General features: G+C 40.7%; 1 protein-coding gene and 1 pseudogene across 6 annotated transcripts in view; both read right to left on the reverse strand.

The window, feature by feature from the left end:
• Window positions 1–890: 890 nt before the first annotated feature.
• Window positions 891–25,206, reverse strand: part of UBE3C (ubiquitin protein ligase E3C) — a 115,074-nt gene continuing 90,758 nt past the window's right edge. For 4 of the 6 annotated variants that reach the window (XM_063099679.1, XM_063099680.1, XM_063099678.1 and 1 more), the window contains 4 exons: window positions 19,262–19,450; window positions 19,095–19,161; window positions 13,771–13,901; window positions 891–2,688 (listed from right to left, as the gene is read on the reverse strand). In XM_063099679.1, the coding sequence (XP_062955749.1) occupies window positions 2,518–2,688; window positions 13,771–13,901; window positions 19,095–19,161; window positions 19,262–19,450 (558 nt within the window). In that variant the 3' untranslated portion in view covers window positions 891–2,517. Of the gene's footprint in view, window positions 2,689–5,384; window positions 5,703–13,273; window positions 13,527–13,770; window positions 13,902–19,094; window positions 19,162–19,261; window positions 19,451–25,206 lie in introns of those variants that run through there. The other 2 variants (XM_063099681.1, XM_063099682.1) reach the window with 2 other exon arrangements.
• Window positions 9,679–11,863, reverse strand: LOC134379623 (T-complex protein 1 subunit zeta-like; annotated as a pseudogene).

Raw genomic sequence — 25,206 nt, forward strand, 5'->3', positions numbered from 1 at the left:
TGTCATTCTGCACACAGACTACTGTGCTAGATGTGACGCTTTCTGACTGGGAGCAGGCAAATCTGAAAGAGCTGTGTGGTGGCCCTGAATTTCTATTTTATTTGAATTATAATGTGCTTTTAGCTGTTTATTGTCCTTTAAAGTATGAGAAAGCTCATATATTAAATTATTCCAAGCCTACCACTCACCTCCTCAGGAAGTTTCCAGAAAGGGTAATTTACCCCACCACAGCCCTTTCTGTGCTCCAAGTCCCATGAGCACTGGCAGGTCTGCGTGGCACAGAGCTCGCTGTCCGTAGCACAGCTGTGTGCAGAGGAGAGATTACCACACTGTACACTATGGTGCAGACCACCAAGGCTTGATAATGCTGCTGTAATGAGCTTAGGACCTGAAAGCAGATCATAGCTTGTGAGAAACAACTGCATCACTGCCCCCTCCAACACCCAACATTTAGGGTTGAGTACAAAACGATCAGAAATAAGCAAAAAGTAGGGGAGAACGAATTAGAAAACAGAACAATGAAGAAAGGAGAATCTTCCCTTAGGAATAACTCTTCTCAACAACTTGATGCTAAACCCAAGTAGAGAGCTGTGAAGATGACTCCTGTGACCAGAAGCGCTGGCCTCTAGTATGGTGTCACAGCACAGGCTGGGGGCTGAGCGGAGGCCAACCTCATTGTAGCCCCTCAGCAGAGTGCAGACAGATGACAGCCCTGCTCCCTCCTATATCTGGATTTAAGTAATCATAGGCTACGTTGTTACACTGTGTTAACTGATGACACTTAAACACCTGTGATAAAGCTAGTTAACAGTTGGAAGCTGTGGTTTTTACTGGAGCAGAATAAAACTAATCACAATGATTTGGGGTAGGACTCCAACAGAATTTGGGGAAAAAAAATTTAATGCAAATATTTAGCCATAAGAACATACAAATAAATAAATAAGCTCAGAACAGCTGAGGGTAGGAAAAAAAAGACCACAAATAAGTGTGATTGCCAATTCTCTTCAGTCTCAGATAGTCCATTTCCAAAATACTGATAATAAAATATAAAATTAACTAATAAGAACATTCAAAACAACCTAATATAAAATAAAACCAAAGACAAACCCTAATTATTTTATTTCCGTATATCAAGACTACAAATAGCATTTAAACACTTAATTTATTATTCAAATTAAGAAATTATACATTTTGTTTTGATAATGGTCATTGTCTTAAAAGTGTCACTCAGTTTTCCCACATTTAAAAGTATATTGCTAATTATGGTCAATTAACTATGACAGTCCACAGAGCCTCCAGTGACAGTAAAATACTAGACAGAGAAGAGATGAATAAGGATTTAGATTCCTTCTCCCCCAGCATCAGCAAAGGGTCACTCTGCTTCCATGGCTGACGCTTTGGAACGCTTTGTTTTTAGAGACTGAAATCACCCAGCAACTAATTAGGTCCTGATAAAGTGCCTTATTACGAGAATCACTGAACGCTCTTCTTCCCTGGACACGTGTGGGGACTGTCTCGTCTTTCTGTCAAAGCAGCACCACAAAGCAGAGGGTGCCGAGGCACGGCGAATTACCCCAGAATATCCAGGAAGACTGGTACAGCCCAGGGGTGAGGAGGGAGAGGGGATCATGGAGAGACCCAGCCGCAGCAGCATCAGGGACAAAGGCTTGATCCGTCACTTGGGTTCAAACAGCTTTAATAGATGCAACAGTGCCTGTTCTCCCCCAAGTCATCATGTACTGCCGGCAACACACATGCCGAAGGAGCCGGACAGACCCTCCTCCTCCTCCTCCTCCTCCTCCCCCATCAGCTCTCCAGGCACAAAGCGGAGACCGACAGAATAGCGGATGAAGTCCCCACCTCACACCACCACACAGTGATACACAAACCATCATGATGCAGCTCAATGGCATACTGAAAATAAGCATGCTCGTCCCATGTGGAGGAAACGGCTTAAAAAGCAAATATAGAATGACCATTGTCATCTACTTTCCAAACCTAACCCCTTTGGGAAAAGGTAGCAGGAAGAAAAACGCCTGTAGTTTTAACAATTAGGCTTGTAAACAATTCAGCCACATGAGAAGCAGCGGGCCCCCTGAAAGTAAGCGTTTCAACCCCTCAGACCCTGTATCTCTGCAGACCGCCCAGCCCAGTCTGAACCCAGGAAGCAGGCGCCGCTGGCTCCGGAAGGGACTCGACTCTGGTCAGCAAAGCCAAAGCTTCCTCTTTGGTTAATTTCACTGAGTGGCCACTAGTCTAAAAACTGTGCTCTTCTTGGCAAAATAACTAAATTAGCCACACGGCACACTTGTTATTTTAAGTTATTTGGAAGGTAGTGTCCATCTAAATAAGTGACCACACTGTAATAAAAATCACTTAAAAAATGAAGGAAGGCTTGAAAGGAGGAGTGCAGGAGAGCCGTGGGCGTCCAGCCTGAGCATCCTCGTGGGTCTGGGGAGGCGCTGCTGACAAAGGAGGTGCTGGGTTCTCTGGAGAAGGTCAGATACAGCATTGCTTTCAGCTCAGCTCAAAGCCAGCAGCACATTCAATAGCATATAACAGTTTACTTCGCAGAAGTGTCTCATCGTAAAACTCGGGGAGCTTCAGCAGGTTCATGCAGGTGCTGGCTGTGGGGAGCCGCTCGAGGTCGGAACCTCCGTTGTGAATGCAGAACGCCGGGTACAACTCCTGAAAAACAGCACGTGCACAGGACACAGCTTTAACACGTGCAGCTTTAAGTGGACTTAAAAAGCACACGAAACATGCCTGCTTCAGTCAGGAAAAAGTTATTGCTGCAGTCACATTTTCCCAAAAGCACATTTGCTTCTTTAATCACACTGAAGACTCAGCTCTAAATTACACCAAGTGCTGTGCACTGAGCTCTGGGCACAAAAAGGGACAGAGAGTAACAGTCATGCATGCAAATGAACTTTTCAGAGAACAGGGCCTCTCAAGGTTTTTTTGGTTTTCTTGGGGGGAGTGTCTTTAAAATTTTGAAAGGTACAGAGTGCTAAGCGCTGACTACACATATTTGCCTATGTTAAAAAGTGGGGAAGGCCAACCTCCAGGGGAGGAATGAACAGGATGAAGGCTGGGGACCCCTTCACATGAACCTCATTTTGTAGCTCTGACTTAGGAACCATGTGGCTGCGTTAACAAAAACAAAACAAATTCAACCAAAATGGGAGGAAAAATCAATCTCTAAATACTGAAAGCAAAACAAAACAAATGGACCGACTTACTGGTGGTTTAGTCACAGGAGAGGAACTGTCTCAAGTGCTTCAGAATTATTTTCAGAAATGTTGTTGTAGTAAATTACTGTTACTGTTCTAAAACCATTAGGGTACTATGTTATAACTATCATACAACTGTATTTTGTAGAACTACAACTTACAGGATCATATAACTTAGAAGCAAATGAGCTAATAGAAACCGAAATTATCATTGGTGAAAAGGAGGTCCAAATATAAAATCAAAGAAATACAAACCTTATAAAGACTTAATCTACCTTTCCTGTACAGACTATGCCTCAGAGTAACCAAATGGTCAATGAGAAAGATGAAGTACAGCTGTTTTATAACATATTAAAGAATGGACCCAGGCAGTGACAATGACTGCTGAAATCATTAGGTACAAGGGCGATGAGGAATTCTGAACCCACAGACCAACTCCAGCATCTCAGAGAGATGATTCACAAGCAGTGGGTCTCCCAGAGAGCCAAGGAAATGGGACATGCACAACATTACCTATGCGATGGCATTGTCAAGAAAGAAAAATTCAAATCTAGGTTCTGATGAAACCTCTATTGGTTCACAAGATATAAGGAAGAAACCCAGTTTCTTCATTAGTTAAATCACAATGTGAAAGAGAAGGAAGCAGAACTTGTAGACGAGAAAAGATTACAGAGATGCACTGACCAAATACCATGCATGGAATGTGGCTTGCTTGTACCACAATCTAAGCAACTGCTAAAAAAGGAAAAAACGAGAGAGAGAAAGAGAAAGAAAATCAGGGAAAATCGAGCACTGATGGTATTAAAGAATTAAGGTTATTTTCTAGATGTGATAACGACATTCTGGTTATTCTTAGGCATAGTGTAAAAATTCTCCTTCCTCTCTGGCAGACACTCATTTCCCCTTTCCATGAGCAACAGATGCTTCTATCAGTGTCTCAAGTGCCCTCACGGATACTCCGGGCACAGACCAGGAAACAGACTCCCTCCCCCACTCTTCAGAACACGTCCCCATTTTATACACACTGTTCTGTACCTTGCTTTTTCCACTCGCTACATCTTAGTTACCTTCCCTACCAGTGGCTCCCTTCCTCTTTCTTCAAGGCTACAGAGCCCTCCTTGTGACATGCAGCATAACATGGTGACACGGGCACTCGTGATGTCTCAGACTTTACAAATAATGATGCGATAAATAACTGTGTAGGTACATCTACAATTGTGCAAATATAGCTGCAAACTAAATTCCTAAATGTTAGGCACTGGTAAGTGCAGACTTATTGCATGAGATCTATGGAAATGTCAGTCTTTTATTACAAGTACATTACAGTGATTATATCTTCCTCTTATACACGAATATCATTAGCTACTTGCCTCATATCTGAGATACAGGAGATGTGATTTATGTGTTCCCTTCGAACATGGAAACGACAAAGTGCGGACTGCCCTCAATCTGCTCACCCTCCCAGCTGGTGGAATTTACTGTAATCTGGCACAGCCATCAGAGCTCTGTTGAGGCCAACTCCTCATGGCAGGCCCAGTGCAGTGCCTGGTTCTCTCCCTCAGCGCTGTAACTGGGCGAGCTGTGCTTCAAATGCCAGATGTAAAGGTACAATCTAATTAAAACCACTCTCTCCCCTCCAAGGCCTAACTTGGCATAACTCTTTTGAGTGGCCAGAGCTTCATACACGTTCATATCCTCTGACCCAGCACCTCTACTTCTAGGATTGCACGCCAAGAAATAATCAGAGATGCAGAAAATAATTTATGCATGAGGATGTTCACCGATAGCATCATAAGGAAAAAACAATTGTAAACAACCAATAAAAAATAGTAAGTAAACTGGTAAACTCACATGATGAGACATGTTTATTAAAAACATTTCAAAGAACATTTAACGTGAGGAAAAATGATCTGGAGGTAATGATGAGTAAAAGAGGCAGCCTATAAAACTGTACACATGATACAGCTACAATTATATTTAAAATTTATGCATATCTGCATTAACACACACCTATGTATGTAGATTCAAACACAAATTCATAAAAGGAAGGAAACATAAAAACATATGGTTGGAGTGGGAGAGAATACAGACTTTTTTCTTCCTTATGCTTAACCACATTTCCAATTTTCTATAACAACATTAATTTTGTTACAAGAAAAAAATAATCCAACAGTATAAAAAATAGTGATTAGCACTAATCATTGTGGTGGAAAATGGAGAACAAAACTGGAGCCATGTTCCCATTCCGACGGGGACCTCTGGAAGCATCTAAGCTGTCACAAACCACCAAAATGCACCCAACTGGCAGGAACTGTGTTTCAGCGGGAATTCGTTTCATCTACATATTGAACTGAGTGTACCTTTTACGATGGGGTAAAATTGAGGAAGAGCAGCCCATGAAGTGGAACGAGAGACTCGTAGCCTCCTACTGTTTGTCACACAGCTTCCTTACGTGCTTCATAGGTCTCTCTACAGTTAAATACAAACTCAACTTAAGAAATATACGTGGCACGTAACATGCTAAAACCCACTGTCTTTTTTCTAATCATAGTTTATATGCTACTTTAAATCTTTCATAAAAATGTTAGAATAGGAACCGAAGGAGAACCAGAAAGAACATTTATTATTCCACATTCTGAGTACACGAGGACAATAATTTTCTCAATTGCTTGAATGAACTAAAATGAAAGCGTCTCAATTTTGAAACAGAAAAAGATCTCTGAAGGCAGGGTCAGTGACTGCTGGCAAAGTTACTGTGTAAGTGGAAAGCGTGGAATATATTCTACAGTTAAATGCCATATTTTAGTGTTTCTTTCATAATGCTAATTGAATTTCCTACTTGGAGTCTTAAAAGTAAAAAAATGAAGTCCTTCACTGAAATCTGAGTCAAGGGCACCATCCTGTGCATAACTGAATACAGTACAACGGGAATTTGCATTAATTCAGAGTGGAAAAAAATCATCAATTTATTACGTGTCCTGATGGTAACTTAACAATTTTCTACAGCACTTTAATGATTTTCTTTTGTCTGTAACAATCACATTTATTAAGCATATTAAACTTTAATTAGCTTTAGCAGATGTTATTTTTCTCCAATAATCTGGCACTAGAGTTTCATAACTTTTAAATTATGCCTGCCTGCCTCTGCTACTTACAGTACTTCAAGTGAAAGTCATTCCCTTCCTTGAAGCCTCAATTAATTCTGGCAGCCGTTTCATCAGGATACTGAGCTAACTGGAAAGCCTAAATATTAAGGGGATTTTTCCAAATTTGATGTCTAACATACGACAACTTTAAAAACACTTACCATGGAAAACTCTTACTTAAATTTCACATATAACGCATGTTAGATCATTGCAAAAAATCCAAAATAGGAAGATTGTCTCATGGCTTCCAAGAAAGTGTTTTTCATGGTACGAGAACTCAATTATGATTGTACAGGAATCACTACCAGGGGTAGGAGAATTTTCACTATTACTCTATTTGGGATTTCAAAAGCTGATGTAAATCCCTCAACTTCCTTTCCTCCACAAGTGGCACCTGTAGTGAAATGGCTACAGCGTGAACCTGGCAGTGTCAGCACGGTAGGGAAGGCTCTCGGCACTTCTGGACTGTCACTTTGTGACGGGCTCTTGCATTGGCTGTCACAAAGTCCAGAACCTACTCCTTCCAAGCAAAACTCCTAATTTTTATTGTTGCTAACATCATTGGCATTAACTAATGAGCCAGGAGCTGACAAAAATCTCTGGGTCTTTTACTTTGTTTTGATGGGAGCAGGCCCTCCAAACTTCTTTTTTTTGAAACCAGATGCTGAATTTTCTTACCTCTAGGTTTGGTACTGTTTTGAAACAAAGACACCAGACGCCTTGTCTCTCATAATAAATGGCACTGATAAAATCACCTAACGGTACTTAAATCTTAGTATGTAATAATCCCCTTAACTTACTTGACTGTATCTTGATGGTAAGAACCGTTTGCTGGAATATGGACTGAGCCCCTTCTCTGCACCACTCACAGGCTTCACCTGCACTCCTTCTGCTCTTGATCCCACACAGCACGGCACCCTGACTCCACTACTGGCCCAAGAGGAACCAGATGGCAAATACAGGTGTCTTCCAGGTTTGTGCCTAATTTTCATTAGACTCGATGCCAATTTTCGCATCTGGTTATGTTGGTCAGAGCTTGAAACTATGTAGACCCATCTGCATAGTTTTGGGGGGAGGGGATTATATGCTAAGCCAGAAGCATCACTAAACCTTTCTGGATCACTCTGTTTAGGTGTGTTGCTTGCAGACAGTAGAGTTATTTGACCCAGTTTGAAAGTCTCTTTCCTTTAATAGATGAGTTTATCCTTGGTACATTCATTGCTATAACAGTTCAGGCTTCTTTCATGTTTTCTGAATCTGCAAGATATAGTTGGTGCTGTTTGTCTTGTTTTGTGTGGTTATTTTTCCTCTCCAATAATTTGGAAGATAGAGAAGTGATTTTAGTTCTACTAACATCACTGAATAATATTATCCACTAATAGGTCTAAGTTCGTATGTCTTTAATATTCATTGCTTCCAAAACACAACAGCATGTGTAACTTGCCTCCCGTGAAAGGCAGATACACTGCACATACACCACACCTCTTCCCATCTCTCCACCACAGCTCCAGTTCTGGGGGCACTGTATTAACCTACTGATGTCAATTTTTAAAAACAGCTTCATGAGGTGTAATTTGCATACTACAACACTTACTCATTTAAATGCACAACTCAGTGATTCTAGTAAATTTATGGAGTTGTGCAACTATACTCATAATCCAGTTTTGGAATACTTCCATTTTCCCCAAAAGTTCCCCACTTCTACCTCCAGTTGCACACACCAATGATCTGCTCTGTCTATAAATTGCTTTTAAAAAAAACCCTTCAACTTAATATTTATTGCACACTCACTGTAAGCAATTATTGAGCCCTCAAAATACAAAGTTTAGTAACACAACTTCATCTTCAAGACATACTTTGTAAAAACAGAAAAACACGACACTAGAGGCTTTGGGGTGGATATTTCACATGAGCAAAAAGTGCAGAGGCATGAAAATATGGTCAGCTCCAAAGTTCGCCCTTCACCTAGTAGCTCCACCCTTGGCCACACCACCCTCGGGAGCCCTTCACCTGTGCCTCTCCTTTCTATTCTGCCACTATGCACCTGCAGCGCTTGGCTCCCTTCCTCTCTCTGTTCTGCCTCTGTGCACCTGGAGCGTTCCACTCCCTTTCTCTCTCTGTTCTGCCTCTGTGCACCTGCAGTGCTCAGCTCCTTCTCTCTCCTGCCACTGTGCACCTGCAGTGCTCAGCTCCCCCTCTCTCTGTTCTGCCTCTGTGCACCTGCAGCGCTTGGCTCCCTCTCTCTCTGTTCTGCCTCTGTGCACCTGCAGTGCTCAGCTCCTTCTCTCTCCTGCCACTGTGCACCTGCAGTGCTCAGCTCCCCCTCTCTCTGTTCTGCCTCTGTGCACCTGCAGCGCTTGGCTCCCTCTCTTTCTGTTCTGCCTCTGTGCACCTGCAGTGCTTGGTTCCCTCTCTCTCTCTTCTGCCACTGTGCACCTGCAGTGCTTGGTTCCCTCTCTCTCTCTTCTGCCACTGTGCACCTGCACTGCTCGGCTCCCTTGCCTCAAGTTCACTCCTCTTCCTGCTTCCTACAATGCAACTTCTCTGGGGGAGCAGAGGTATTTCAAAAGTGTGAAAAGTCTAACTAATCTGATAATTTTACTCATAGAAACTTATACAAAGGAAAGAAGGATGCTTTCAAAATCTTAAATTACTTAAGTGTTATATGTATTAGCATAAAAATTTAGAACTTAAATGCTTAACAATAGGGAACTGTTGGATAATTTAAAATATATTCTTAAGAAAAAATTATTAAACCATTAACAAGAGAGATAACATATGCTTATCTGACATGTAATTTTAAGTCACTGCAGCTAAAGCAAAACATCCTGTTCATGAGGCAAAAAGGACCTGCTTTTTATGTATACACTTCAGGGCAATTTTTAAAATACTGTAATTATAATTTCAGAACTACAGAATTTGGATAGGTGCCAGTGTTCTCTCCTTTTTTCCTCTGCAGATCATCTTTTTTTTTTTTTTTAAAAAAAGATGACCGGTAAGGGGATCTCAACCCTTGGCTTGGTGTTGTCAGCACCACGCTCAGCCAGTGAGCCAACCGGCCATCCCTACATAGGATCCGAACCCGTGGCCTTGGTGTTATCAGCACCGCACTCTCCCGAGTGAGCCACGGGCCAGCCCTCTGCAGATCATCTGAATCTTGGACAAAAGCCTGCAGCTGTGTTCCTCAGATCGTTCTGTAGAGCCTTCCAGACTCATGACGTGAGGGAAGCTTCCTTTCAACTTCCAGGGAAGACGTTCTGGCTCACATGACCTCATCTTACAGGAGTGTGCTATGGCCGTCATGGTGCAGGCATCAAGAGCTGTTTCTTCACACAATAGTTCTCCCACATGCCCACTTCTGCTGCCACCACTGGCACGCCTTTGTTCAAGTCCACACCCACAAGTTCACCTGATTCTGAAGTTCACCTGATTCTGAGTGTTCTGCTTGGATTTCAACTAACGTTTCCTGAAGGTCAAAACCAGAGTTGTGAGCAAGAACCTTGGGAACGATGAGCAACGCATCAGCAAATGCTTTGGATCCTTCACTTTACGCTGGGCTTACGTTAGTCAGGGCTCCTGCCACTGCCACTGCCACTGCCCCCTCACCTGGGACCACACAGCCATCCACCACCAGTAGCATTTCTGACAGTCCTCAAGCCATCTCTTATTGCATCTGTGATTCGAGTGTGTGTGCTCTTTGGTCCTTTGACCAACCATGTGACAGAGGGAGGACTGCTACATTTCTCAGTGAAGGAGAGCTTCTCTTCTCCCATTGTGTACACATAGACAAGTCCTGCATGTCTTAATCCATCAGGATTTAGGTCACCTAAAGAATTTGGAGCTAACCCAGAATGAGAGTCCGCCTCTCCATATCTCTTTTAGCTCTGCACAGAGCTACTATTCTTTCTTATGCAAGAGCATCTAAGAAAAAGGGGTCAATTCCCTCTTGATTACTAACAAATCCTTTATCTGAATCACTACAGACTTTCTTTTTCAGTTTTATTATTTTTTTAACTCTATCTTTAATGAACTTTCTTTAGCTTTTACTAGTTTTTCCCTCTCTTCTGCATTCTTCTTTTTTTTAGTAGCTCAGTTTTATTTTCTGTGTTAAAAAATGTTTAAGGGAAAAAAAAAAAAAAAAAAAAAAAAGAAGTGGGCCCCGAGCGCCCAAGGGCCAGTACAGGCAAACCATTAGCCCCCACACTCAAGTGGCAACTACTGCAGGAATCACTGTCCTGGAGAAGGATGCACTGCCTAGGAGGGGACCTAAGGTTAGACCTCTGCCCCTTTCCCCAGTCCAGGCCTATACGGAAATAGGGGGCCCAAAGCACTCCATGGTCTGTACTACCAGGGAAAGATGTTCAAGAAAGTTCATGACAGAAACTAGGAGGAGTCGAGAGTCTTCAGCTCTGCAGCAGGTGTTGAGGATGCTGGAGCTCACTGTGGGCTCCTTCCCAACCACCCCTTGTGGGGCTCAGCACCTGGAGCCAGGGACCCGCAGGCGATCTCTGCCTCTAAGGGAGTCAGGAAAGGCACGCTGAGGGTGAAATATGTGTAGTTGCATTTCCAGCACTCTGGCCACGGACACGGGGTCTCCACCCAGGCCGGGGTCATGCAGTGCTTGCGAGACATGGGGAGCTCCTCTGGCTGCAGTCGCCACTGTATGTGCGCTGCTGTGGGGTCAGCCAGGGCCTCCCCGGCCCCCCTTGGGCATCGGCACCACCCACTGCTCTTCTGCACTCTTGTAAGAAAAGCCAGAAATCACTTCAGTGTTTCGTGTTCTAATGAGACACTGCATGTGAAGATGTAAGCATCTTTTTTTTTCTTCGTATCAGGATGCCGTGCCCCATGTCTAAAACAAGCCCTCAGATTAAGCTTGTATCAGTTTCAGATTTATGTTTCATCTCCATAATTTCAATCATGAAGGGGTCAATAGGTTCATCTTGTTTTTTAAGGGCCAAAGTGGAGTCTACTACAGCCTCTGTCAAGACGTCCACAAGTTCAGTGTGAACTTCAGTATGAAGAGATGTTTTGGCCGCACCTACAGGTATTTCCCTGTCCAGAGCTCTGCTTACTTTGACTTGTTCTAAAAATTGAAGGGCCTTTTCCTTTGCAGATTCAAGTCCTTCAGTGATTACTCTGGGATGAAGCGCAGAGACGTGCCTATTTCGGCGCCTCTCCAATGAAGACTCTGGAGGTAGCAGCACCACTAGTCATGCCATTCTGGGCACTGAACCTGCATTTCGTGTAGCAGCACGTTGCTGTCTTCAGCAAGCCTAACATCTCCAGCGCCAGCAATAAGCATCCTCATGGTGCCCTGGTGCCCCAGGTTAGTTCTTAGCCTGTCCTGCACTCCCCATATGCTGCTCTGAAGTTGACTGCCAGTGCCGCCTGGGCTCAAGCCACCCTGGCCTTGGGGCTCAGGGTCTTTTTGGCTGCCCTAGCTGACCCAGTGGAGGAGAAGGAAGAGAAAGAGAGCAGCATGCGGAGTGCCCAGAGCAGCTCAGTGTGGCTGGGTGCAAACTTGCCTTTTAAAGACATTTCATGTAAATGGAATTATGTACTATGCAGTCTTGTGTCTGGCTTTTCACTTAGCACAATGTTTTCAATATTCATACATGTTGTAGTATCAATAATTTATTACTTTCAATTTCTAAAAATATCCCATTATATGGTATCTATCAAGGGTTGATAGACATTTGGATTATTTCCAGTTTCTGGCCATTATGAATAATGTTGCTCTGATCATTCACATGAACATTGTATGTGCCTTTGTGGGATGCATAAAAAAAATTAAAAATACCCCAAAAACCAAAAAACAACTTGTGTGAACATACGCTGTCATCTCCATTACACTAAGAGACAGTCTCAAGACAGCCTGCAAACACCCAATGAAAGTGTCAGGACACGGATGAAAGGAAGTGAAAGAGCATGCCGACTAAATGTGCCCTTGGTCTTGTCTACTACACTGTCGACTGGGAAACTAGTTTTACAAAAGACATGGGACAACTGGCATAACTTCAGCATGCTCTATGATGTCTGAAGGGCAGGTTAAAACACCACTGCTGAGCTCCACCCCCACAGTGCTCATTCTGTACTGAAAATGCTCATTTCTAACAAGCTCTTAAGTGACACTGAAGCTCCTGGTCCCAGGATCACACTCCACCCATCAGTGGATTAAAAAATGTCCATACATCATAGTTAAATTCCTCATTTTTTATCATTTAATTGTGGTTATTTGAGGGAACGTCCCTATGCTCTTAGGAAACATGCACCAAAATATTTAAGGACTGGAAGACATGATGTCTTCAGTTTACTCTCAAATGACTTAGAAGAGACACACATGGAGGGGATGACAATGCAAATGTGGAAAAATGCTAACAAGTGGTCAGCATGGGTGAAGAGGTTCTCTGTCCATAGCTTGCAACTTTTCAACATGTTCAAAATGATTCCAAAGTAACGGGCTGGTCCCGTGGCTCACTTGGGAGAGTGTGATGCTGATAGTGCAGACGCCGCAGGTTCGGATCCCATATAGGAATGGCTGGTGTGCTCACTGGCTGAGCGTGGTGCAGACAACACCAAGCCAAGGGTTACAATCCCCTTACCAGTCAAAAAAAAAAAAAAAGAAAAGATTCCAAAGTAAAAAGTTAAAATAACTTCACTCAGAAATGTAAAATACTTAATACAACTTTCTGATTAAAGATCAGTTGAAAGTGAATGCCTACCTGTAAGTCTCATAAGTACAAGCAATGTACAATTGATATCATTCTGTGTTATATATACCACTGTGTGTACCTTTAGGTATTAATACTGCTTTATTTTAATTTACAAGGAATACAGGAAACATTAAATGTCCCTCAGGCAATTTTAATTGCTAAATATAACAAGTCATATGAGATCAACATTAATTTTCAGAAGTGGTTAGCCTAAGGCTGGGTAACATAAAGAAAGTGACAACCAGGGCAAAAACATACTTCCTTCTGCTCAGATACACCACACCAACATTTGTAGGTTGTGTTTTCTTCACTTCAGCAGTAAAAGCCTAAGATGCATCACAGGTGGTGACTCACCTTACAGACAGTTCATCCGAATGCTCACAGCCTATCACAACCGTGATGCACATAACTATCACATAAATAGGTTAATGCTGTGAACACAATGAAAAAGCAACTCAATACAGATAACCAGCACTTGACTGATTAAATATCTAGCTGAAAATAAAACATGGCACAAAATAATAAACTGGATATTATAAAAAGCTTGTATGCTGTAGATACTATTTCCCTGAAACAATGTGCACAGCACCACTCCGTTAGCCTCCTTTGCTCTGACCTCTGCTGCCTTTCTCAGCTACGACTTGGTTCTGAAAGCCATGGCATGGAGTTGCATACCTTAAAGCCCAAGAGTGGGGGCCGGGAGCAGCTTGTCACGAACTTGAGCAGCTTGCGCTTTTCTCCATCAGTGAAGCCTTCCACGACTCTCCAGAAGATCTTAATGACAGGGTGATCGGCAGAATAGCCTCCTATGACAAAACAAACAAGTGCTTCATTGAAAGGAAAATGCCTGCAAAAGCGGGATTCTCCTAAAGGTACCAGAATGACGAGCTGAGAAGCACGATCCCCGCATTTCATCATGCCTATCACGGTGGCAGAGGAGCTCGTGGCAGTAAATGAATTCTGAAGAAACACTCCCCCCACTTAATTCTTTGGAGATAATGGGCAAAGTACAAGAGGGAGAGAGAAACCTCAGAAGGATCAAAGTAGTAAAAAGCCAGAATAAGGAACACCCTGTAGTTACTGGCAGCAAAAGATACTGCAAAGGAGTCTGATTTTTAAGAACTATGCTTGTAGTTAAACATGAACAGCTGGTGAGTAGTATACCTAAATAAACAGAGGCTTTATATGTGGCCATATATCTAAAAAATGACAGACCTTGGGATTTTTATTTCTAATAGAGCTAGGTCTTTTGCCAACACAATCTTAGTGTCTACATTAATTTTATTAACTCTCCTTTTGATAAGAAGATACAGACCAGGCTAACAACAAATCCCAGCATATGATTAGACCACTGTTCTAAAATGTAGTATCTGCTACTTACAGCTTTTAATCTAGTTAAGTGCTTCCTAAAACTAAAATAATTACTATATATAGTTCCCTCATTGTTAACATACTACAGAAATAACATCAATAAAATATCTTAAGTGCATTAATTGGCACCAAAATGAATATGATAATATTTTAAACCTATTTACTGGAATAGCGAAGATCATTAAAGGTATAAGCTTTCAGTGCAGATAGGGTAATGCAAACAACCCAAGACAATTTCTTGGCAAAGGAAAGGTTAGATTCATTTCATTTTCTTAAACTATGACTTGATAGTGGAGACAATGAGACCTTAGGCATTATTTGCCTTTACATAAAAATTAGAGTTCAATTCAAGGCAATACAAATTTAACTATAGAAAAGGGAGATACACACACATAAATACACATATACATATATATGTAAATGATTTTTACCAAATTTAGAGTTTTGCAACCATCAACAAATCCAGTTTTAGGCCAGTTCCATTTCTTCAAAAGGGTCCCACTTTTGCCCCATACCTTTCATATATTTAACATATTTTATATTTCACCCACTCATCTGCTGTCTCATTTATAGACATACATAACATAAAATCCACCATCTAAACCATTTTTAAGTGAACAACTCAGTGGTATTAATTACATTCACTTTGTTGTGCAGACATCACTGCTACCTGTTTCCAACCAAAACCTCTTCGTCACCCCCAATAGAAATGCTGTAACCATCAGTTACTCGCCATCCCTGCTCTCCCCAGCTTCCAGTAACCTCTTCTCTACTTTTGGTGTTTATGAACTTGCCTATTCTAGGCACCTCACATAAGGTGAATCATTTTACTTAGCATATTACTTTCAAGATTCATCCATGTGTTAGCATTACTTTTTAAGACAATATTATTCCATTGTATGTATATACTGCACCTGTTTATCCATTCACTGTCAATGGACCTTGGGCCGTTTCTACCTTTCAGCCGTTATGAACAGTGCTGCTATGAACATCTGCGTGCAAGTGTCTGAGTGCCTGCTTTTGATTCCTTCAGGCATATACAGGGTGCTTCAAAAAGCTCATGGAAAGGGCTGGCCTGTGGCTCACTTGGGGGAGTGTGGTGCTGATAACACCAAGGCCACGAGTTCGGGTCCCTCTATAGGGATGGCCGGTTAGCTCACTAGGGAGAGCGTGGTGCTGACACCACCAAGCCAAGGGTTAAGATCCCCTTACCGGTCATCTTTAAAAAAAAAAAAAAAAAAAAGCTCATGGAAAGATTCGCATTATCTTTTAATTCTACTTTTCCAAGAACTTTTTTTTTGGTGGTTGGCTGCTATGGGGATCTGAACACTTGACCTTGGTGTTATAATGCTGCACTGTAACCAAATGAGGTAACGGGCCAGCCCCAGAATTTCTTTTAATAAAAAAAATTGTTATTTACTTAGAAGGTTTCAGAATGTCAATAGTACAGCTGCAATTCCCCCTCCCCCCTCCAATATAGATTGGTATTCAGTTAACAGACTACGATTATTTCATATTGGCTGCACCACAGACAACTGAAAATGAAAAATCGACCGTCCCCATATATAACTAATTTGTGCTGTGCACCAGTGAGAGCCTACTTTAAATTTCCATGCCAATTAATTTACAGCCCCCGTACTGTACCTGGCAAGGCTGGAGGCTACTGAAAATACCACCAGGACAGGGCTACCTAAAGACACATTTGGTAGTGTGTTAACTATACAAAAAGACACTGTACAGTTTAAAAACAAATCTTAAACATAGTCTTACGTTTCAATTGTTTTCTTTGAAAGAAGTAAGTTGTGTACAGGGGATTAAATACTTTATAGACAAAAATCAAACAAACAGCTTATTCACCACCATCACCTTTCTCTTCCTCCCTGCCTTCCTTCTTTTTCTTGCTTTTTTCAGCCTCGACCTAAATAAAAGCAGAGATTATCCACTTTTATGAATTGGGAGATTCAGTATTGTCAAAATGGTAGTATTCTCTAAATTGACCTACAAAGTCAATTCAGTCCTTGCCAGAATCCCAGCAAGGATTTTTATTGAAGTTGACAAAGTTGATTTTAAAATTTATTTTGAAACATAAAGGATATAGAATAGCTAAAACAGTTTTGTAGAACAAAGTTGAAGGACTTACACTCTTAAAACTTACTGTAAGGCCACAGTAATTAGGACAGCATGGTATTGGCATAAGAATAGGCATATTGATCAGTGGAACATAATTTTGAGTTCACAAACAAATCTGTATATTTGTGGTCATCTGGTTTTCAACAGAGGTCCCGAGACAATTCAGTGGTGCTGGAATAATGTCCACATGAGAGAGAATGAACCCTCACACCGTACTTAAAAATTAACTTGAAATGGATCAGAGCCTTGTAGGTAAGAGCTAAAAGTGTAAAACTTCTAAAAGAACATACAGGAGAAAATCTTAATGACTTTGGATTAGTCAGAGAGTTTGTAGTTATGACATAAAAAACATGATCCAGAAAAAAGAAATTGATAAATTTGACTTTCTCAGAATTAAAAACTTTTGTGCTTCAAAGGATACCATTAAGCAAATGAAAGCACAAACCACGGATTGGGAGAAAATGTCTTCAAGTCAAATATCTGGTAAGGGACTTATGTGTACCATATACAAAGAGTGCTTACAACTCAGTAATAAGACAGCCCAATTAGGCAACGAGGGCAAAAAGTCATTTCACTTAAGAAGGTAAACAGGCTGGCCGGTGAGCTCAGCTGGTCAGAGCATGGTGTTACCACACCAAGGTCAAGGGTTCAGGTCCCCATACCGGCCTGCCACCAAAATAAAAAAAGGAGAGGAGGATATATAAATGGCCACTAAGGACATCAAGAGATGTTTCACACAGTCAGTCATTAGGGAAATGCAGATTAAATATGTATGAGTTACCACTGCCCACCTACTGGAATGGCTGTCATCAGCAAAGTCAGCCCCAAGTGTTTGCAACACGTGGAGAAATCAGAACCCTCTTGACTGGTGGGTAGGTAAAATGGTAAAGCCTCTTCAGAAAAATTTCCAGTTATTTAAAAGTTGAGTGTAGTACAAGTGGATTTTTGCAAAATAATGAAGCCATACCCCATCTCACACCATATACAAAAATAAGTCAGAATGATCAACAATCTTAATGTAAGAGGTAAAACCATAAAACATGTAGGAGAAAACAGGTAAGTCTTCCTGACCGTGGATTTGGCAATGGATGGTCAAGTATGGCAGCAAAAGCGTAAGCAACAAAAGAAAAAATAGATACACTGGCCTTCATCAAACTTAAAACTTTTTGTGCTTCAAAGGACACTGTTGAGAACGAAAGGGTGTTTTAGTCTGTTTACTGTTGCTATAACAATAGCAGAGACTGGGTGATTTATAAAGGAAAGAGGTTTATTTAGCTTATGATTCTGGAGGCTGGGAGGCTCAAGGTCTGGTTGGCTTCCAGTGATGGCCTCGTTCTGTGTCTTGACACAGCAGAGAAGCACTGGGGACACGAGACTGAACACACACACACACACACACACACACACACACACGACATATATATATACACGACATATATATATATAAAGACTTTACACACAGATAAAAACACACACAGTAGTTCTTCACAGTGAAAGGTTAGTTATAATATATCTAAGCTCTAACCAGAATATACCCTATAAATTATATATAATCATAAACCATATGAAAATACCAGAATAACAGAATATAAAGAAAACACTTCAACACAGCAGTGGTTGTTTTAGAATACTGGAATTAAGGGTGATTTTCTTCCTTTTTTTTTTTTTTTTTTTTCCACTCTTCCCAAGTACATAATGAATTTTAAAAAAACAAAAAACCCTACAAATACCCAAAAGACACCAAGTCCTACTCCGAACAATCTCCTTCTCACTGTAGTTTTTTATTGCTCTGATGACTAATGTTGTCGAGCATCTTTCTGTGTGCTCACTGGCCATTTGCATAGCTTCTTTTTGGAAGTGGTTAAGACTTTTGCCCATTTTTGTATCTGGGCTTTCCCTCCCCTTTTTATTGCATTTAGAGAGTTTTTTATGCACTGTCGATATACATTCTTTGTCAAATATATGTATTATGAATATTTCTGCCCCATCTGTGCCTTGCTTTTTCATTTTCTTGAAGAGCCGAAAGTTTTAAGTTTAATTAAATCAAAAAGTAAAATTTTCTATGAGGTCCAAATTTTCAGTTTTTTCTTTTATTAATTATCAGTGAGTTTGTTGGGGGGAGGTAGGCTAGCACTGTTTTTAAAGGCAAAAGATAAGAAGTAATCAGATGCCTTTAAGTAGAGACTTACAAAGACACATTGTCAAGAAAAAAACCACAAGATGCAGAGGTGTGTGAAAATAAGAAAAATAAGAATTAAATTTGTGTATGTCTGTAAATACATAAAGACACTAGGAACAGTGGTTACTCATGGCATGGAAGGGCAGGCAGAACAGGACAGATGGGGATAAGAACAGAAAGACTCACTGCACACCTTACTACACATTCTGGTTTTCGAATCACATAAATTACCTATACGAAAAAATTATATTAAAAATTATTTTGGAAATAGGGTTACCAGTAACATTTTCAGGAAAAACAACTAGTAGTGAAAACACACCTGAATAGTTTGTAAAAGATTTTAGGTCCTCTAGGCTGATGGGAACTTGTGCACCAGAAATTAATACCTGGAAAAAAAAAAGTTCAAAATAAAATTTGAGGTAGATTTTAAGAAAGGCTTTTCATTTCGTGAGACAACTGTGCCCCCGAGAGGGAGCAAGAATGTACCTGAATTTCCTGCTGATCAAACATTCGGAGCCACTCGAGGTTGACGACATTGGCCAGGCCCTGTCTGAAAGCCAGGCAGTGCGGGCGGATCTGCTTGTTCAGTCTATAGTCGGCCACCAGGTGGATATATGCAATCCGATTGGCACTGGTGACAGGGATATCTTTCCCACCAAATTTTAGTTCTACTACCTGTGAGTATAAAACATAAGGACCTTACAATTCTCAAAATATGACGACACAGTAAAAAAGTGAGAAACAAATGTTTCAAGGAAATATAACTCGTGTTGTGAACAAGAATCTAAATACGAAACAGCATAAACTAGTACGTGTACACCCCCCCCCACACACACCCACTGTGCGTAGATTCAGAGGCGGACCTCCGAGGAGATTCTCTGAAGGTTGGCATCTTATTCTGTATTTAAGATCATTAACCATCCTGGCTTTCACCAACGTACAGTACACTAAGGAGTCGTGTGGCAATGTAATAATGGCAATTCCATTTTAAAAAGTCAGAAATCGCGAAGGGCAAAGATAAATGAAATTACCAACACAAGTTAGAAGAGAACAAAAGGATTCATTTTGGAGAAAACACAACTTAAGGAATTAAGGCTGTAGTAAACTGATGACTGTTATTTGTACATATAAAGCAGCATATAATTATCCTTGTATTTTCATGTTATTACTACTGTAAAGCACTTTAATTATGATTTAAAGGATAGGGTAATAATTAGAGATAACTGACCAGCCAATTTTTATGTATATAAACACAGTTAACAAGAACAATTTTTTATCAGTATATAGTCACACTCACAGAATTTGTATGTCTAGTATAGAGGTCAGAAAATATTCCTGTAAGCATCTCTAGAGTATTAGAGAGAAAAGCACCATGGTAGAAATGCTTAGACCTAAATTTTAGTTCCCTCTCCCTCACTGCCAAGTGTGGCCACAGGGGCTCAGTGAGCTCAGTTGATCAGATCATGATGCCATAACACCAAGGTCAAGGGTTCGGATCCCTGTACCAGCCAGCAAACAACAACAACAAAAAAGTCTGGCCAAAGAAAAGTCGTTTCGTTCCATGAACTACTTCTGTCATTAATGAAATGGTGCTGTTTTGTCTCTCTTGGAACTGTGATTATGTGAACTCATATATGCAAAGTTTATTGACAAAACACCATAGACAATTATAAACATACAAGCACACCAGAGTATACTTATTTAATTCCTTGTTTACTAGTACTTAAAAAAAGAACTGTACTCCTGGAGTTAGACGAGGGTAGTCTACGACATGGACAAGGAAAATATAAAATAGATGAACAAAGACATTTCAGGGCGATCCCTGCTGGTGAGCCCAAGAAACAGTAAACAACAGGCTTAATGTGCCTGCTAAGTAGACAGCAGACTTTTGGGGTAAAGATAGAGATACTTAGATTGTAGATTATGGAAAAACTATTAATAACCGCCCTTCCCACCCATGATTTTCTTTCCATAGCCTTTGGTTGCCTCGGTAGTTTTATATTCCTGTAATAACAAAGACAATGTGACTGCCTCTGGGCAATGGCATTTATACTTCAATTTTTTAACCACTTGACAGAAAGTCTATTTTAAAATCTGCAGAAGAGTTTTTACTTAAATCTTCCTATACCTTATGGTAAAAAGACAGAGTAGAGTTTACTGGTTTTCACTTTATAAAAGTTGTGTAGCTTTAAACTTGAGTGTTAAATTTGTCAGATTTCCTTCTTTCAATTATCGCACATTTTAAACGACAATCCAATTAATCTTACTAATTCACTTTCTTAGTTTTCAAACCATCAAGTCTGAGAACAGGCTTTCGAATCCATTGTCTTCATTCTGATGGAAGATTGTGTTCATTACCTTAATTCCTTTGCTTGTACTCAGCTGACAGTCCATCTGTTAACCAAACCTCATGAGGCTGGCTGTTACATTTCAATATATAAAACACCACACCCTTCCTTTAAATGGATTAAAGGCAGGTAATAAATGATGAGGTACTTGTGTGATTTGGAAGACAAAGGACTGATGAATTTATTTAAAAGAATTTCTAAAGCCTACCAATTACCCCGCCTAATCAGGCAAAAATGACATTTTTAATACCTTAAAAATGGTCACACTACTTCTACCTTAAAATTCTCTCTCAGGTTAAACCTAAACAACTATATATATTTAAGAATCATGTCAGTTGTGTACTAAAACTTCATGCTTGAGGGGCGCATGTAAAATCTCCTTTAAGTATAGAACCAGAGCAGTTCTTACAGCAAGAGCTGTCCTCTCTGCCACACCTGCAGGTCTACTTTTACAGGACGTAGAACCGACAAGGCCCCACACTATACCACTTTACACGACCTACTTACATCAGCTCATTTTTTTTTTTTTTCCCCGTGACCGGTAAGGGGATCGCAACCCTTGGCTTGGTGTCGTCTGCACTGCGCTCAGCCAGTGAGCACACCGGCCATCCCTATATAGGATCCGAACCCGCGGCGGGAAGGCCGCTGCACTCTCCCGAGTGAGCCACGGGGTCGGCCCTACATCAGCTCATTTAATCCTCTAGCAACTTGATCCTTCTGAGATGAGGAAGGGGTCCTGTGACTTGCCTAAGGCCACAGAGCAAAGGAGTGAACTGTGACATGAACCAAGGTGTCATAACTCAAGCTCTATCCTTCCCACATAACAGAGGATTATTATATATTCCTTTCTAAATCCTTAGCATTTTTCTCAAGGAAGATGTGTGTGTATATTAGTCATCTCAAATTTCATGTTCATTATTAAACGGACTAACAGATTGCCATATTGATTATACTGAAGAAGACAAAATTGAGAGCAGCACCATTACTTTAAAAGGGAAGATTAATTAACAATCTGCCAACATAATGAGGTATTTACACATCACAGATCTTTAAATCATTATATTTATAAACTTAAACTTGTACAGAGGACCACTTATTTATATCTATTTCTACAGAAGCCTGTAAGTTTTCCCTCTACATAAGGTGCTTTACCAGTGAATTTAACTTTCTAATTAGACTCTTCAGTATAATTATTCTTATGCATCATCATCTATAATTTCTTAACTTAGTGGGAATATTTATGAATAATGGGAATGTCTTAACTTCACACCTTGCTTTCACCAGATCCCAATACTACCAGTGGTGCTCAGATGGAGCTCCCGCACACGTGGCAGTTCTCCATCACCATCTGTTTCAGAAGGAGAAACAGGAAATCCTCCCATTAGCAAAAGCCTTAGACAGGTCACCGGAACAGACGGTCTCAACACTTTTGTTGTACTTAAAAGCCAGGCCACTAGGTGGTGCAAGGCAACAGGAGCAAGCAACATCACTACACGTGTGCTGAACACTTGCTTACAGCAGTAACAAACCTCACTTTCCAAAAGACATCTGAATTTTGCATGGTTGAAACTTCAGCTCTATGATATGGAAGAAGAGGCTGAAACAAAAGCAACTAAATAAACTGCAGCCACATAAAACGTGTCTGTATCTCTCACTCTATTTTGACATTACTGGTGTCAGTTCTCAGGAATGCCTAAAGATGTCCCAGCAGGAGGAAGCAGCAAGCCTGAGGTGTTATTTCCTTTACACCAACTTGGGATTTAATCTGAACCTATTTCTGAATTAGGTGGCTTTAAAGGCTAAGAAGCAGACTGATAATTCAAGTTCCTAAAAGACAGTCATTTAAAAATAATATCCAGAAAGTTTAGACACTGTAATGCATAAGTCTCTGTGTACACTTTTTTATTTTAGTTTTTGAACACTGAGAAAGAAAGGGAGAGAGAAAGAAACAGAGGAAAGAAGGAGGGAGGGAGGGAGAAAAAGGAGGAGGGAAGGAATGAAGGAGAGAAGGAGGGAGGGAATAATAAGCATTGGGGAGGATGTGGAGAAATCCCAACATTTGTGCACAGCCAGTGGGAATGTAAAATGGTAGTCACTGTGGGAAATGGTTTGTTGGTTCCTCAAACAGTTTACATATGTTTACGCAGAACTGCCATGTGACCCAGCAATTCCACTTCCAAGTATACACTCAAAAGAAAATGAAGCAGGGTGTCAAAAAGATATTTGTACATCAGTGTTCATGGCAGTATTCATGATAAACAAAAGGTGGAAGCAACCCAAGTGTCCATCAAGGGACAAATGGCTAAGCAAAATGTAGTCCATCCATACAATGGAATGTTAATCAGCCTCATAAAGGAAGGAAATTATGACACCTGCTACAACATGGATGAACCTTGAGGACATTACGCACAGTGAAGTAAGCCAGGCACAAAAGGACAATACCGTGTTATTCCACTTATAGTAAAGTAGTCACATTCATAGAGACAGAATGGGTGCCCAGAGCTGGGGGAAAGACTGAGGAGCTTAGTACAAGAATGTCCTACCAATCAAAATCTGCTGAGTTCAGTATACTAATCTATAGAATGTAATTTTAAAACATGAAGACTACAGCAGGAGTCCTCTCATTAAACATCTTTCTAATTGCTTAGCCCCCCAGACATGTTTTCTCAGTGAATTCTGGAGCCTCCTGACTCAGAACACGTCCTGACAGTTTCCAGGTCCTGCCCTGACTCATGAATCAAAATCTCAGCTTCAAATATTTTGTTATTACTTATTTTCCTATCAGCTATGAAATGCACCTGTTTTAGGACATCTTACACTGACATACTGAAATAAATACCCAATATCAGCTATGAAACGAAACACGGGCTCTGTTTCTGAAACCATGGTTAGCCTTTCTAGAGTCCAGACTTCCCGGCAGGGTCTGACACAACTCCCACCCACCTGCTCCCCTACATGTACTCTAACCATCAGCCACTGGGACATCAGCTGCTAGGTGAGCTCCTCAACATCCACCAAGGATCTCTTCCAGGTAGCAGTTCTTTTGAACTGCTACTAAACTATGCATACCCTATACTGCACAGATCACACTGCTTACAAATCAAATCTATCTGCCTCTTACTAGAAAATGTATTTTCTTATAATTGAAAAACAAAAAACCAAAAAACCCTCCTATGCACAGCATAATGACTGGTACACAGAGTGTCATGCATGTCTTATGAATGAATGAAGAAATAAAGAACAGGCATGGTGGCAAGGAGGTCACATGATATAAAAATAAAATTGCATTAATCTAAACTTGCTCAATATGCAATAAACCTGGGGGTTTAAGTTAAGGAGTATCCTCTGGGTCAACGTATTTTCAATGGTGATTTGACTGAACACTAAAGTATATAATTATTTAATATGCAGTAATTTTTTAACATAGGTAAAGCTGATATCTTTGAAAACCTGGATTAGACACCAAATAACAATATAAATTTAGAGAAACAACTGCAAAGTTTAAGAACAATAATATTTTTATAGTAAAAATCCAGCTATTAGATTCAGAAAAGATTATCACTCTACATAAGCATAGCAGAAAAGATGTCTCTTCCCCGTACATGAAATATTATTAGCCTGAAAACCAAATAGTATAAGGTTAGAAAAGCACAGGTTTTCCAGGCCGACCCCGTGGCTCACTCGGGAGAGTGCAGCACTGGGGGCGCTGGGAGCGCGGAGGTGCCTCCTGCTGCGGGTTCTGATCCTATATAGGGATGGCTGGTGTGCTCACTGGCTGAGTGCGGTGCGGACGACACCAAGCCAAGGGTTACGATCCCCTTACCAGTCACAAAAAGAAAAGAAAAAAAAAAAAGAAAAGCACAGGTTTTAGATTAAAAAATCTAAAATAATGTGAGATATGAACAATATGACTTCAAAGTTCTAGGCTGTAACCCTTCCATTTAATCCTTAAAAAATTTGAGGGTGCCTGTATACATTTTTAAAAGTTTTGCAAATTATGGAACATTTGGACGTACGTTAAAGTAGACAGAACAGTTTGATAAACCCCCAAGTCCCCACCACCACCTCCAGCAAGTGTCATCT

Source organism: Cynocephalus volans, chromosome 6 (assembly GCF_027409185.1).
Source record: "Cynocephalus volans isolate mCynVol1 chromosome 6, mCynVol1.pri, whole genome shotgun sequence".
Classification (NCBI taxonomy): domain Eukaryota; kingdom Metazoa; phylum Chordata; class Mammalia; order Dermoptera; family Cynocephalidae; genus Cynocephalus; species Cynocephalus volans.